The 12926-nt window shown below is 32.9% G+C and overlaps 1 protein-coding gene across 1 annotated transcript in view; it reads left to right on the top strand.

Moving 5' to 3' along the window:
• The window catches only part of LOC139493487 (intermembrane lipid transfer protein VPS13D-like), a 79324-nt gene that overhangs the window by 19464 nt on the left and 46934 nt on the right, over positions 1-12926 (top strand). The window contains exons 19-30 of the mRNA XM_071281916.1: positions 333-501; positions 1114-1222; positions 2625-2756; positions 4885-4975; positions 5532-5677; positions 6352-6452; positions 7134-7299; positions 8036-8208; positions 8817-8987; positions 9744-9901; positions 10401-10545; positions 11186-12827. Coding sequence (XP_071138017.1) covers positions 333-501; positions 1114-1222; positions 2625-2756; positions 4885-4975; positions 5532-5677; positions 6352-6452; positions 7134-7299; positions 8036-8208; positions 8817-8987; positions 9744-9901; positions 10401-10545; positions 11186-12827 — 3203 coding nt within the window. The remainder of the gene's footprint in view (positions 1-332; positions 502-1113; positions 1223-2624; positions 2757-4884; positions 4976-5531; positions 5678-6351; positions 6453-7133; positions 7300-8035; positions 8209-8816; positions 8988-9743; positions 9902-10400; positions 10546-11185; positions 12828-12926) is intronic.

The following is a 12926-nucleotide window of genomic DNA, read 5'->3' as shown; positions in this document are numbered from 1 at the left end:
GTTTATATAGGGTTTGATTTCTTAACCTATATTTTCAAAAGAAATTTCTCACTGTGTTACTTATTTAAAAATATATTTTGAGTTTAGGGAATACATAAACAAATAGAAAAATATTTTATATCTATTCAGAAAATATCAAGAATTTCTAATTTTGATTATCAAAGGTATAATATTTTACCGAGATTAAAATTATGTGATGTATTCACATTAATTTGAATAGTGTTTATATATTCTGACAAAAATGATGATAAATATGGAAATTGGAACATAGTAATGTAATGTTATGTTTTGTAAAGTTGTTTTACTCAACTCAACTTTTAATTTGATTTCAGATTAAGACCAAGAAATGGATGATAGATCTAGATATCTCTGCCCCACAAATCATGATCCCAGAAAACTTTGTTGACAATGCTGCCAGGATGGTTGTTCTAGATTTAGGACACTTGCATATGTACAACAAAAACTTTAAACAGAGACAAGACTCTGAAGTCACTGATGAAGGTTTGTTCAAATTGAAATGATCACCTTGAAATTGAAACGATCACCTTGAAATTGAAATAATCACCTTGAAATTGAAATGATCACCTTGAAATTGAAATGATCACCTTGAAATTGAAATGATCACCTTGAAATTGAAATGATCACCTTGAAATTGAAATCTTGAAATTGAAATGATCCCCCTATAATTGAAATGATAACTTTATTGTTGCCCTGCCGATGTATTGGTGTCATGGATCCCTATTACTCATATTAAAAAGTCGTATTTTTAGTTAACTGGAAATGTCGGGTAGATAAACATCTTTCCCATTTTAAATCTTTTTTGATTCTGTTCTCAAGCCAAAAAAGGAAACATTTTTAAAATTGATGGATGTCAAAAAGTGATGACGTCATATCCTCTCACTCTTATCTTTACACAACGATTATAGAAACAGCCTTTTTCTTGTCTTGATCTGTTCAACAAAGATTTTGAAAAATATCAATATAAAAATTTGTCTGCACAATTATTAGCATTTGAAATGTATATGCAGTAAATGCCTGATGACTGAAGTTGTCAACAACTAGTAGAACTACTCTTTACACAGCAATGTTAAATCTTCAAGCTATTTATTGCAGAAGAATTTCAGACCCCTCCTACTACACCCCCTAGTGCTGAGGAGGCAGAAGAAACACCAAGTCTGACCCATCTGACAGAAGCTGAAATTTATGATAAGCTGTATGATAGGTAAGATGGTATTTAACATTTTGAAATTCAAACCAAGAAATAAAATTCTCTTATGGTGACTTGAGTAACACCGGTATCACTCAGATTACAATTCTACCTTGACAGGTAAGTTTGTATTTAGACTATAAAATACTTATTTAGCTTTGAGAATTGAAAGGTCAGTTCATCCCATTCATACAATAGAAGTTGATAAATTTGGCTTCATGCCAATTACCTTACAAGTCCAAAATTAAGGTCACTTTATTGTAATTGTGATGTTGTTAAAGTACAAAAGAACCCTATATTCTGACCAATACTTAAAACTTTGTGCATCTTGATTTGATTGTTAAAAATCTGTTAATGTTGAATTTTTGGGGATATTTTTGGCCTTTTACTTGCATATTTCTTTACATGGTAGGTATTCTGTTATTTAGTTGCAAAATATTTTAAATGAGAGCTGACATTTTTTCTATCTTTAAATGTTAAAATAATCATAATGTGAACAAGAATGAAGAAAACATCTTGCTCCCCAAAAAACATCATCAACCAGGATATAAAATTCCAAATATTAATTTATTATACTTATATCAGTTGAAATCTCAAGCCACTGTTTTGCATGTTAACAATGTAGGTCATGTCCCAACAGAAAATCAAGAAATATGACAGTACAATGTACTCTTACCACAAACACACAAAGTCACTGTGAAATAGACATCTAGGGCAAGAAACAGTCAGTTATTCCAAACCAGTTTGACTAGATGTGTCCTATATTTTGACAATGTAAATGACATGAGGACCTGCATGGGTTTTTTTAACATCTGTATTCTTTATTTTTTTAGGACATTTTTCTTTTAATAGCCTTAAAAATAACTCTCATTCTGTAAAATTCTCATGAAAATGATTTTACTATTTAGTCTTTGTGTTACAGGATTATTTATCAATTCTGTACATTGATCATTATATTATCAGTATTGCATTACATTTACCTAAGTAACCTTTTTATTTTGCACAGTTATTCTTTATGAATGCTTTTGCACCCCATTAAATTATTCTTTATTCTTTATTTTGTTGTTCATTTTCTCTTTTCTCTATTTTTGTTGCTATTACATGTATTCTCTATTCTGTAAACCCCATTCAGACCCTCATAGGTAAACTTCTATTGTATGAATGGGATAAAATGACCTTTCAATTCTCAAGGCTAAATAAGTATTTTATAGGCTAAATACAAACTTACCTGGTCAAGGTAGAATTGTAATCTGAGTGATACCGGTGTTACTCAAGTCACCATAATAATTTCTGAATTTATAGATACTAGATGATCCAAAATTGATCATTTTATAAAAAAGAACTAGTTTTTTTCAGCATAGTGAAGAATTACCATTTGTGTACGTGTTGATTATTATGTTTACATTGACATTTTCAGGTATACATTAGAACTGTCAGATTTGCAAGTAATGGTTGGCCGTGCCAGAGATAATTGGAAGCTTGCCAGAAACAGAGGATCTTCACATCTTCATGTAATAGATAAATTCACAATCAGCCTACAATTTGAAAAGTAAGTATTGTGCACATTATAAAACATGTGTATGATGAGAGTTTGGATAAAGATGAATCAACAATGAAATGAAGAAAAATAATGGGGCACCATGCCTTTTTTAGCTCACCTGGCCCGAAGGGCCAAGTGAGCTTTTCTCACCACTTGGCGTCCGTCGTCCGTCGTCGTCGTCCGTCGTCCGTCGTCGTCCGTCGTCGTCGTCGTTAACAATTTACATTTTGAACTTCTTCTAGAGAACCACTAAATGGAATGGAACCAAACATGGCATGAATGTTCCTTATGAGGTGCTGACCAAGTGTTGTTACTTTGTAGCCGATCCATCATCCAAGATGGCCGCCAGCGGGGGACTTAGTTTAACATAGGACCCTATGGGAAATGCATACAAATGACTTCTTTTAGAGAACCACTGAATGGAATGAAACCAAACATGGCATGAATGTTCCTTATGAGGTACTGACCAAGTGTTGTTACTTTGTTGCCGATCCATCATCCAAGATGGCTGCTAGCCGGGGACTTAGTTTAACATAGGACCCTATGGGAAATGCATACAAATGACTTCTTTTAGAGAACCACTGAATGGAATAAAACCAAACATAGCATGAATGTTCCTTATGGGGTTTTGACCAAGTGTTGTTACTTTGTAGCCGATCCATCATCCAAGATGGCCGCCAGCAGGGGACTTAGTTTAACATAGGACCCTATGGGAAATGCATACAAATGACTTCTTTTAGAGAACCACTGAATTGAATGAAACCAAACATGGCATGAATGTTCCTTATGAGGTGCTGACCAAGTGTTGTTACTTTGTTGCCGATCCATCATCCAAGATGGCCGCCAGTGGGGGACTTAGTTTAACATAGGACCCCATGGGAAATGCATACAAATGACTTCCTCTAAAGAACCACTGAATGGAATGAAATCAAACATGGCATGAATGTTCCTAATGTGGTGCTGACCAAGTGTTGTTACTTTGTAGCCAATCCATCATCCAAGATGGCCGCCAGCCGGGGACTTAGTTTAACATAGGACCCTATGGGAAATGCATACAAATGACTTCTTTTAGAGAACCACTGAATGGAATGAAATCAAACATGGCATGAATGTTCCTGATGTGGTGCTGACCAAGTGTTGTTACTTTGTAGCCGATCCATTATTTAAGATGGCCGCCAGCAGGGACTTAGTTTAACATAGGACCCTATTGGAAATGCATACAAATGACTTCTTTTAGAGAACCACTGAATGGAATAAAACTAAACATTGCATGAATGTTCCTTATGAGGTGCTGACCAAGTGTTGTTACTTTGTAGCAGATCCATCATCCAAGATGGCCGCCAGCAGGGGACTTAGTTTAACATAGGACCCTATGGGAAATGCATACAAATGACTTCTTTTAGAGAACCACTGAATGGAATAAAACCAAACATGGCATGAATGTTCCTTATGAGGTGCTGACCAAGTGTTGTTACTTTGTAGCCGATCAGCCATCCAAGATGGCCGCCAGTGGGGGACTTTTGAATGGAATTAGACATGTTCCTTTCCTTATAAATGAGGTTTTGTTGTCACTTTTAGCCAAATTTTATATTTTTTCATATGATTTCAAAAACCCAAGTAGAATCAATTTTTAGAGTTCTAAATCCATATGGTACATCTTTTTATGCCCCACCTGCAATAGTAGAGGGGCATTATGTTTTCTGGTCTGTGCATCCCATCTTCCATTCTTCCGTTCCTCCGTTTGTCTGTCTGTTTGTCCCCCTTCAGGTTAAAGTCCAATTTGAAACTTAGTACACTTGTTCCCTATGATACACTGGACATAGAGAAAATGATAGTGCGAGTGGGGCATCCGTGTTCTATGGACACATTCTTGTTTCCAGATCAAATGAATGATGTTTTCTTACATTAATACAAGACTCAAGAAATACTATTCTATATACATGAAAGTGCTTGTTATACTATAAATACACTTCGACAAAATTTAAATGTATTTTTTCAAACTGGTATTTATTCTTGAAATACATAAAAAGAAAACAGGAATCACAAAAATATACTGGACAGTACAACTTATCACATTAAATTATCAGAAATACTATAGGGGATATTTTTTTGAAAATTAGCATATTTTGTGTTTCAGGAGACTGGTATATACCACTGATCCACAGTATCCCAGTACAACCATGACTGCTACATTACCATGTCTTAACTTTCATATCAATGAACATAAGGTACAATTTAGTTTTGGTGCTTCACTTACTAATAATTGTCATTTCATTTACGCTAAATATATCTTTCAGATGCACCATAGACAATTTTTCATTTGTTACCACAATAATTGGATATAAGAAGATGTAGTATGAGTTCTAACGAGACAACTCTCCATCTAAGTATCTATTCGTAAAAGTAAACCATTGTAGGTCAAATTACGGTCTCCAACACATAGTCCTGAATCACACTGAACAGCAAGCTATAAAGGCCCCCAAATAATGACTCGTGTAAAACCATTCAAACTGGAAAACCAACAGGTTAACCTATATAAAAAATGAGAAACATTTATAAACCACATCAACAAATGACAACCACTGAATATATTTTTCATTTCAAAATGAAAGCATTAAAAACTAATTAGATCAAATTAATGAAAGATGATTTTTTTTTGTTCAAAAATTTTAATCACATAACTGACATGAATCTGTATTGGAATTTTTGAAACAATGAAATGAATCCAGCTTGAAATTGTCCATTTTTACTGCACCCTTTCATTAAATGTGTTTATACTTTCAGGTTTCAGCATTACGGAACTGTATTAACATTATAATGCAGCCGTCATACAGTAATGTTGACCTGTCACAGTCGGCCAGTGGTTCATTTAGTGACACGATGGATTCAGATAGAACACAAACTAAGCAAAACTCAGATTCAGGGAAAGGGTGAGTTATCTACCCTTTTAAAAAAATATAATAACAAAAAAATTGTAATGTCAAATATTGATAATAAGAAAGTTCAGTCTACTTGCACCCATTTCTTTGTGACAAATGAATTATGGTTGAAGTGTAAATTATCATTTAGTAAAAGACACTTCTTTGGAATTTATTGACACGAAAAAAAGATGAGTTATTTTAAAGAAAAAGGAAATTCAAAGCAAATTCAAAGGGATTTATTTCGGTTTATATTATTAATTCATTAAAATAAAATGTTCATAAATCACTTACAATATTTATAACAATTGAAGTATAATTGAGAATGGAAATGGGGAATCTGCCAAAGAGACAACAACCCGACCAAAGAGCAGATAATGAATGGTTGTACAAATTACAAATTACATCAAAGAGTTATTTCAGGGTAGATAACAATAGTTTTAATACTATGAAAGCTTTACTTAATATTCATTATGAAGAAAGAGACATGTTCTATATTTTCTTTAGGGTTGAATATGAAAGATTTGGAAGTCAAAAAAGCTGTAACTGTGAATTAAATCACTAATAAAAGATATAATTTAAGATGATGGTGGGTAATTTTGTTTGTTCATTTAGTGTCATGCCAACAAAATGAAAAAAAAATGACTTTAGCTAAATTAATGAAATTTATAATGGTCTTATTCTAGGTCTAAGAAAGAAGAAAAATCTCGAGAAATGGATGAATTTTCCAGACTGATGATTGCACAGTTTTCAATCAATACTGTTTCATTAGAAATACAGAGTAGAGGTATATTGTCATCTTTTTGTTTTATTTAGATGGGAAAAGAAGTTAAATATAAGTTTATATATGTAGCTTTTCCCTTGACACAAATAAGGTTTACAGGGATATTTAGTCATTTATGTGCCCTTTATAGCTTGCTGTATGGTGTGAGCTAATGCAACATGTTGAAGGCTGTAATTTGCCCTATGCTTGTTTACTTTTTACAAATTGCTACTTGGATGGAAGGTTGTCTCATTGGCATCTTTTTATTAAATTGCAGTTCAGAAACTTGTACAACTTATTGTCATCATTAAGTGATCTGATTTATGTTGATGTCATATAAAAGAAATCATCTTTTTATTTTTGAGAAAAAGAAAGATATTTTTTAACTAGTCAAGTGATTATTTGCTCAGTGATTTCATGATTTCAGTGATTAATTGGTGCTATTAAACTATTGAAACATGCTCATGGTGGCGTCTAGCAGATTATGTCAAATCTGAAGTCCTGATTGCATATTATTGATATGTCTTAAGAGTCCAAATAAAAAAACGGAAAAAATCATTTTAAATATTTTGAAATATGATAAAAAAGGAAACCTCAAATTTCATTACATTTTGTCAGAACACTTTCGAGTTACGGAGGTATACATCTATATGTTAAGATATATATTTTAAACTTATTGAATGGTTTTGAATATTATCCTTGCAGGGAGACCTATAGCTGAACTTCAAGTGACTAAAGTAAAAGCTAACATGATCAAACGTCCGTATGACACTGCAGTAGGTCTTACTGTCCATAGTTTACTGGTTGTTGATGCATTACAGACGTATGGTCATGACTTTGAGTTGTTGATTGCATCACATAGAGGTGTCAGGTAAAAAAAATACATAATTTCTGTTCCATGATATCAGTTATTAGGATCTTTTATTTATTATTTAAAAAAAATCTGTATCACATTTTATTTGCTATCAAACATTTTAGTTTTGTTGTGATTTAAATTCTTATAAATTTAAATACTTCTTCCATACTTTTTGTACTTACTAAGTGAAAATCAATTATGAAAAGCAATTTTACAGTACATTATTTGTATTTCATTATATGTTATTAAAATATATTCTCTATGTCAAGATGCATAGGAAAAATAAATATACTGGATAAACATAGATGAAAATAGTAACCTAACATCAAAAGTTCACCATAAATACATTTACATGTCATTATAAGATCATAAGTGATGTTAAATCAAAGAATAATTATATATTGTAAATTTGCCAATTAGTAACTTGCATTTTAATCAGAATTAGAATTTCTTCTGAAGGAGTAAATGAATGGTTTTACACTAGTCATTTTTGGGGCCCTTTATAGCTTGCTGTTTCGTTGTGAGCCAAGGCTCCGAGTTTTACCTATAATGGTTTTTCTTTTACAAAATGTGACTTGGATGGAGAGTTTTTTCATTGGAACTCATACCACATCTTCCTATATCTATAAACAACATATTTATGCATTTAGTTTTTGAAAAAATATACATAGATATGATTTGTTTAAAAACAATTACAACATGATTCATAGGAAATTGTGGAAAAAAGTAATGACTTTTGATTATCATGTAGATTGGATAGTAAAAGTGGAAGTATAATGGGATCTGATCCTGCTTCTCCGATGTCACCCACCTCACCACAGTCACCGAGGTCTCCAGCTGAGATGACCTTACCACCAGCTACTACAAGTCTACAATCTGTACAAGAAGCCATCAGTAAAGCTTTCAAATCATTTGTCACAGGAGGTATGAGAACTCATTTTTTTTATTTTTGTCACATGGTATAGTCTAATAATTACTACTGTAATCACTAGCAAGTCAAGACTAGGTTGAGGGTGCACTGGACTCCAATCTTAAATTGATTAGGGTTTGTAGTTTTCCTATCGAAGATCAGTGGTTTTCTCCAATGACTCCAGCATCCTCCACCAATAAAAACTGGCAGCCACTAAATGCTTAAAAATGGTGTTGAAAATACAAAAAATCAAATCAAATCACATGGTATAAAATTATAGTGGTGTAGTTTTCTGTTATTTCTTTACTAGTTGAACTACAAAAGTTTTATTTTAAATAATTATAACTTTGATCCATTTCTGACAGCTGTAATTGTTTGAATTTCTGAGATGCGTTCAAATGATCTTCAAATTCAGCCTCTAAATCTTTCTGTTTTTTAGCTCACCTGGCCCGAAGGGCCAAGTGAGCTTTTCTCATAACTTGTTTATTTATGAATTTGATTGCTTCATTCAGATAAAGAGGTTGGCTTATATAAGTTATACAACATCAAACTTTAAGTGCAGAGTACAACATTTTACTATTTGAAGTATGACTTATAATTCTTTTTTTATTTGTTTTTGTAGAAAAGTCTTCCACAATACACACCACCAAATCTCATCATTCCTCTGGTACACTAGATGTGGAGGCTATTGTCAGACTGGATTTAGAAATTATTGATGCAAACTCACCATCTAATAAAAATGGTACTGATGTGAAGATAGCTAATCTTCAGTTCAGTAACTTAGATATAATAGGTAAGAAGTGAAATTTCATTTACAAGAGATATTGTGTATGCAATGATGACACAAAATCCCAACTAATACATGACAATCTAAAAGGAAAGTCATATGCAGGCCATTAACACAGAAGAACAGCTCTATCTCCTCACAGATCTCCTCACAGCATGTTCAAGATGGCCTCTTGCCATCATATGAGCAGAATTCTTTTTGCTAGATGGCAATTACATTTCTTCTGTTTATTTAAATCACTGATGCTGGGAAGTATAAAAAGATTGCACACATAAAGTTGCAAAGAAATCTAACAAACAATTTCATAACGTACTTGATTATCTGACTTTGTAAATAAATTTGAGAATGGAAATGGTGAATTTGTCAAAGAGACAACAACCCAACCAAAGAGCAGAAAACTCTGCACCGGGAGTCATGTTTCAGCTGGCCCCTAAAAAAATAAATATGCACTAGTTCAGTGAAAATGAACATTATACTAAACTGTGAAATATATATAAAAAAAAATCATACAAAACTAACAAAGACCAGAGGCTCTTAATTTAGTACAGGCGTGGTTGGGTTTTATAGAAAAGTATAGATAAAAACACCAGTATTTGTTAGATAACTTAGCAAGTGATGATGAATGTTCAAAGAAACTTACTTCTTATTGAATATATTTGCACCATCATCAGCTATTAATACAAACTAGGGAGAATTTATGCATACAAAATAAAATAATCATCATCAAGATTGTGTTAACAGATGTTTTTTCTGTGTTTCTAGCAAACCAAGAGACCATGGTAGAACTGATAAGTTTTGTGAAGCAAATCTCACCTTCAGCAGATGAAGCCAGAAGTCCTCAGGGATCTAACCTAAAGTTTCAGCCTGCCTATGCATCACAGCTTTCTTTAAATAGAACTTTCATGGAAAAAGGTTCTCAGGTAATGTTATGTTTTTACCTTCAATATTTATAGAAATATTTAGGAAAACAATAATAGATAATGCAGTGGCTTTACATCTTCAGTAATAGGGCACTGGTTTTCATTTTGGGATACAACCTATTCTGCATTTTTCAAAGTTCTGCAACTCTTCTCAAATTGAATTTGTCACAGGTTGTTAAGAAAGTATTGGTATTTGATTTTTTTTAATTTGCTAGTACAAAACACTGATTGGGCATGTGTACAAAATAGGAGATTGCAACTCTTATGTGATCACTGTTATATTACCACTATATTCTCAGTTTTTAAAATTAATTATTGATGAATTTGTTTTATTTGAGTAGACTGAGTTAAACATATGGGCAGCAAATCATTTACCGTTATATAGTTATGCCCCTTTTTATCTTTGGGAATAATAAGTGCATTTATGTACCGAGACAAGTTCTTCTATTATTTAAATCAAATTTATCAAATGTTGTCTATTTATTGTTCATTTTTTCAGGAGACGACTTCAAAACTTGATGTAACAGCTGATTTTCACAAACTGAACATTTTATTAATGAGATTAGAAAGTATAAAGGGATGTAAACATGCAAGGAAAGTGGCTACTTTTACAATGTCATCTGCACAATTACAGGCTACTGTTGGTAAGCTATATTTTAAGGACGGGCAAGGAAAGTTTCAACATTTACAATGGGATCTGACCAATAACAGGCTACCCTAAGTAATATTTATTTCAAAAGATAGGGAAGGAAAATGTGATCTGCCCAATAACAGGTAACTGTAGTTAAATATCTATTTCAAAGAGGGGGGTCAGAGTTGTCCTGAACCTGCTTAAAAACATGAATTCCAGAGGTCCTGAATTAGAAAAAAATTAAATCCCGACATCAGGAAATTCGAGAAAAAAAAATCCCAGATTCTGCAAGGGTCAATTCCGAAATCCTGGGCTTAAAAACATCTGACCCGACGTCCCGAAAAAGAACCTGCTCCCACTTTCTAAGGATAAGCATGGAAAGTGGCAATATTTACAATGTCATCTGCCAAATTGCAGGTTACTATAGGTAAGCTATGTTTAAAATGACAAGCAAGGAAAGTGGCAACTTTTGAACGAGTAAATTGCCTGATTTATTTACAAAACAATAGACGAAAAACAAACATTACATATAACAAATGACAACCACTGAAATATTGCTTAATTATAGTAGAACATGTTTTTACTTTTAATGGAAAACACTAATTGAAAACCATTCTTCTCATGAAATATCAACACTTTTTCTTTGTTTACAGGGAATGAATTAGACGTGACTGGATCACTTGGTGGTTTTCATGTTATAGATGTCACACCAGATGCTGATAAACACTATCATATATTCAGTGTGGGAAGTGAGGATATCTTAAACTCTCATTCAGATTCTGTACAACACAGTGTTATGTATAAAACTGCTCATGAATCAATGTTTGAAACCAGCAGTAAAGCTTTGCAGTTTAGTTTTATAAAAGGCGTTCAGCCATCGTCAACAATTCAGGACTTTACACTTGACACAAGTCAGGTGTCGGATAACTCAGGACAAAAATTGACGTCTGTTAATGTACAAATGGCATCAATGTGTTATATACATTCTCCCAGACTTTTGAATGAGGTGACACAATGTGTTTCAGAATTTACAGATTTTATGACTAAAGTAGCAACATCAATCAAAACAGCAGCGTCTGAAGTTGCCAAAGGTATAATGACTAAGAAGTCAGATGTATCCATGCTGGGTAGCACAATAGGTCTGGATTTCACTAAATCAAATCTTTCTATAAATAGTGATGATGAAATAGCTGAATGTCAAAAAGGTTCACATATCTTGTTAAATGCTCAGTTAGAAATACCTGTGATAGTTTTTCCAAGATCAGCCACAAGTTCTGATGTTCTAGTGGCTCATTTAGGTCACATTTCTGTTAAAAACTTTGACTCTTTAAGTCAGGACCTGGATGAGGCTGAAATGTCACCTGCATCGACAGTAAGAATGTTTATTGAGGCTAAAGATGTAAATCTGTATTCACTTAACACTGAAAAACACATGGAACAATTTCCAGGTTATGTCAATGCAGATACTTTATTTGACACATCTATTTATAGAAACAGTGATTATGGACTGCCGATTGTTCACAATACCACTATTGAAATCCTTCTTGAGCATGTGCAGCCAGATCCAATGATAATAAACGTTGATGAGACAGAAAGTTGGTGTTTTAATGGTGAATTGCGGAAACCTAAAACAAAAGATATTTTAAGTATTATTGATGTCACTGCCTGCATATCTACGCCACTTAATGTGGAATTATGTAAATCTGTCTATGAACAAATTTTACAGACCACTGACAATTTAACATATAATGAAAATATTCATGGGAAATTAAATATAGCCACCGATCAAACTAAAAAATCTCAAACGGAGCCTTTGAAGTCACAAAAAGTTGGATCTAAACCTACCGAAAAAGAAAAGAAGGAGGATTCTGTGATTAAAGTTAATTTTAAAGTGCCAATTCTTAATGTCGAAATGAAAGGAGAGTTTGACGAAGGTTACAAAGGACTTGTTAATTTGAATTTACAAGATTTTACTCTCAACATGAAAAAGGAAAATTCGTACTCAACAGAGATTGAGGTCCAGTTGAAATCTTTAATAATGGAAGACTTGTTAGAAAATGAAAATTCAGAACATCGGTATTTAATGATTTCAAGACAAGTGGAAGATAATAAACAACCAGAACCTAAACTGTTCCTCTCCCAATCCTGTCCTAATAGTTGTATTATTACACCAGTTCCTGTGATGCCTCATTCATTACCGTCTAGTTTTCACAAAGATTTAAATATTGCGGATTTTGAGACACAATGGAAACAAACCAGGGGATTAAGGAGGACTGGTGTGCCAAAATCTGAGAAGTATGTCATGGTATTAAAGTTAAGAACATTTATTATAAAAGATTTTTCAACCTTTTAACAATTCATATCACATAATGAGTGATTGGAATTTCCTTGTCT

The sequence above is a fragment of the Mytilus edulis genome, chromosome 10, assembly GCF_963676685.1.
Source record: "Mytilus edulis chromosome 10, xbMytEdul2.2, whole genome shotgun sequence".
Taxonomy (NCBI): Eukaryota; Metazoa; Mollusca; class Bivalvia; order Mytilida; family Mytilidae; genus Mytilus; species Mytilus edulis.
The sequence above is the reverse complement of the archived record's forward strand: the minus strand, read 5'-3'. Positions and strand labels throughout refer to the sequence as shown.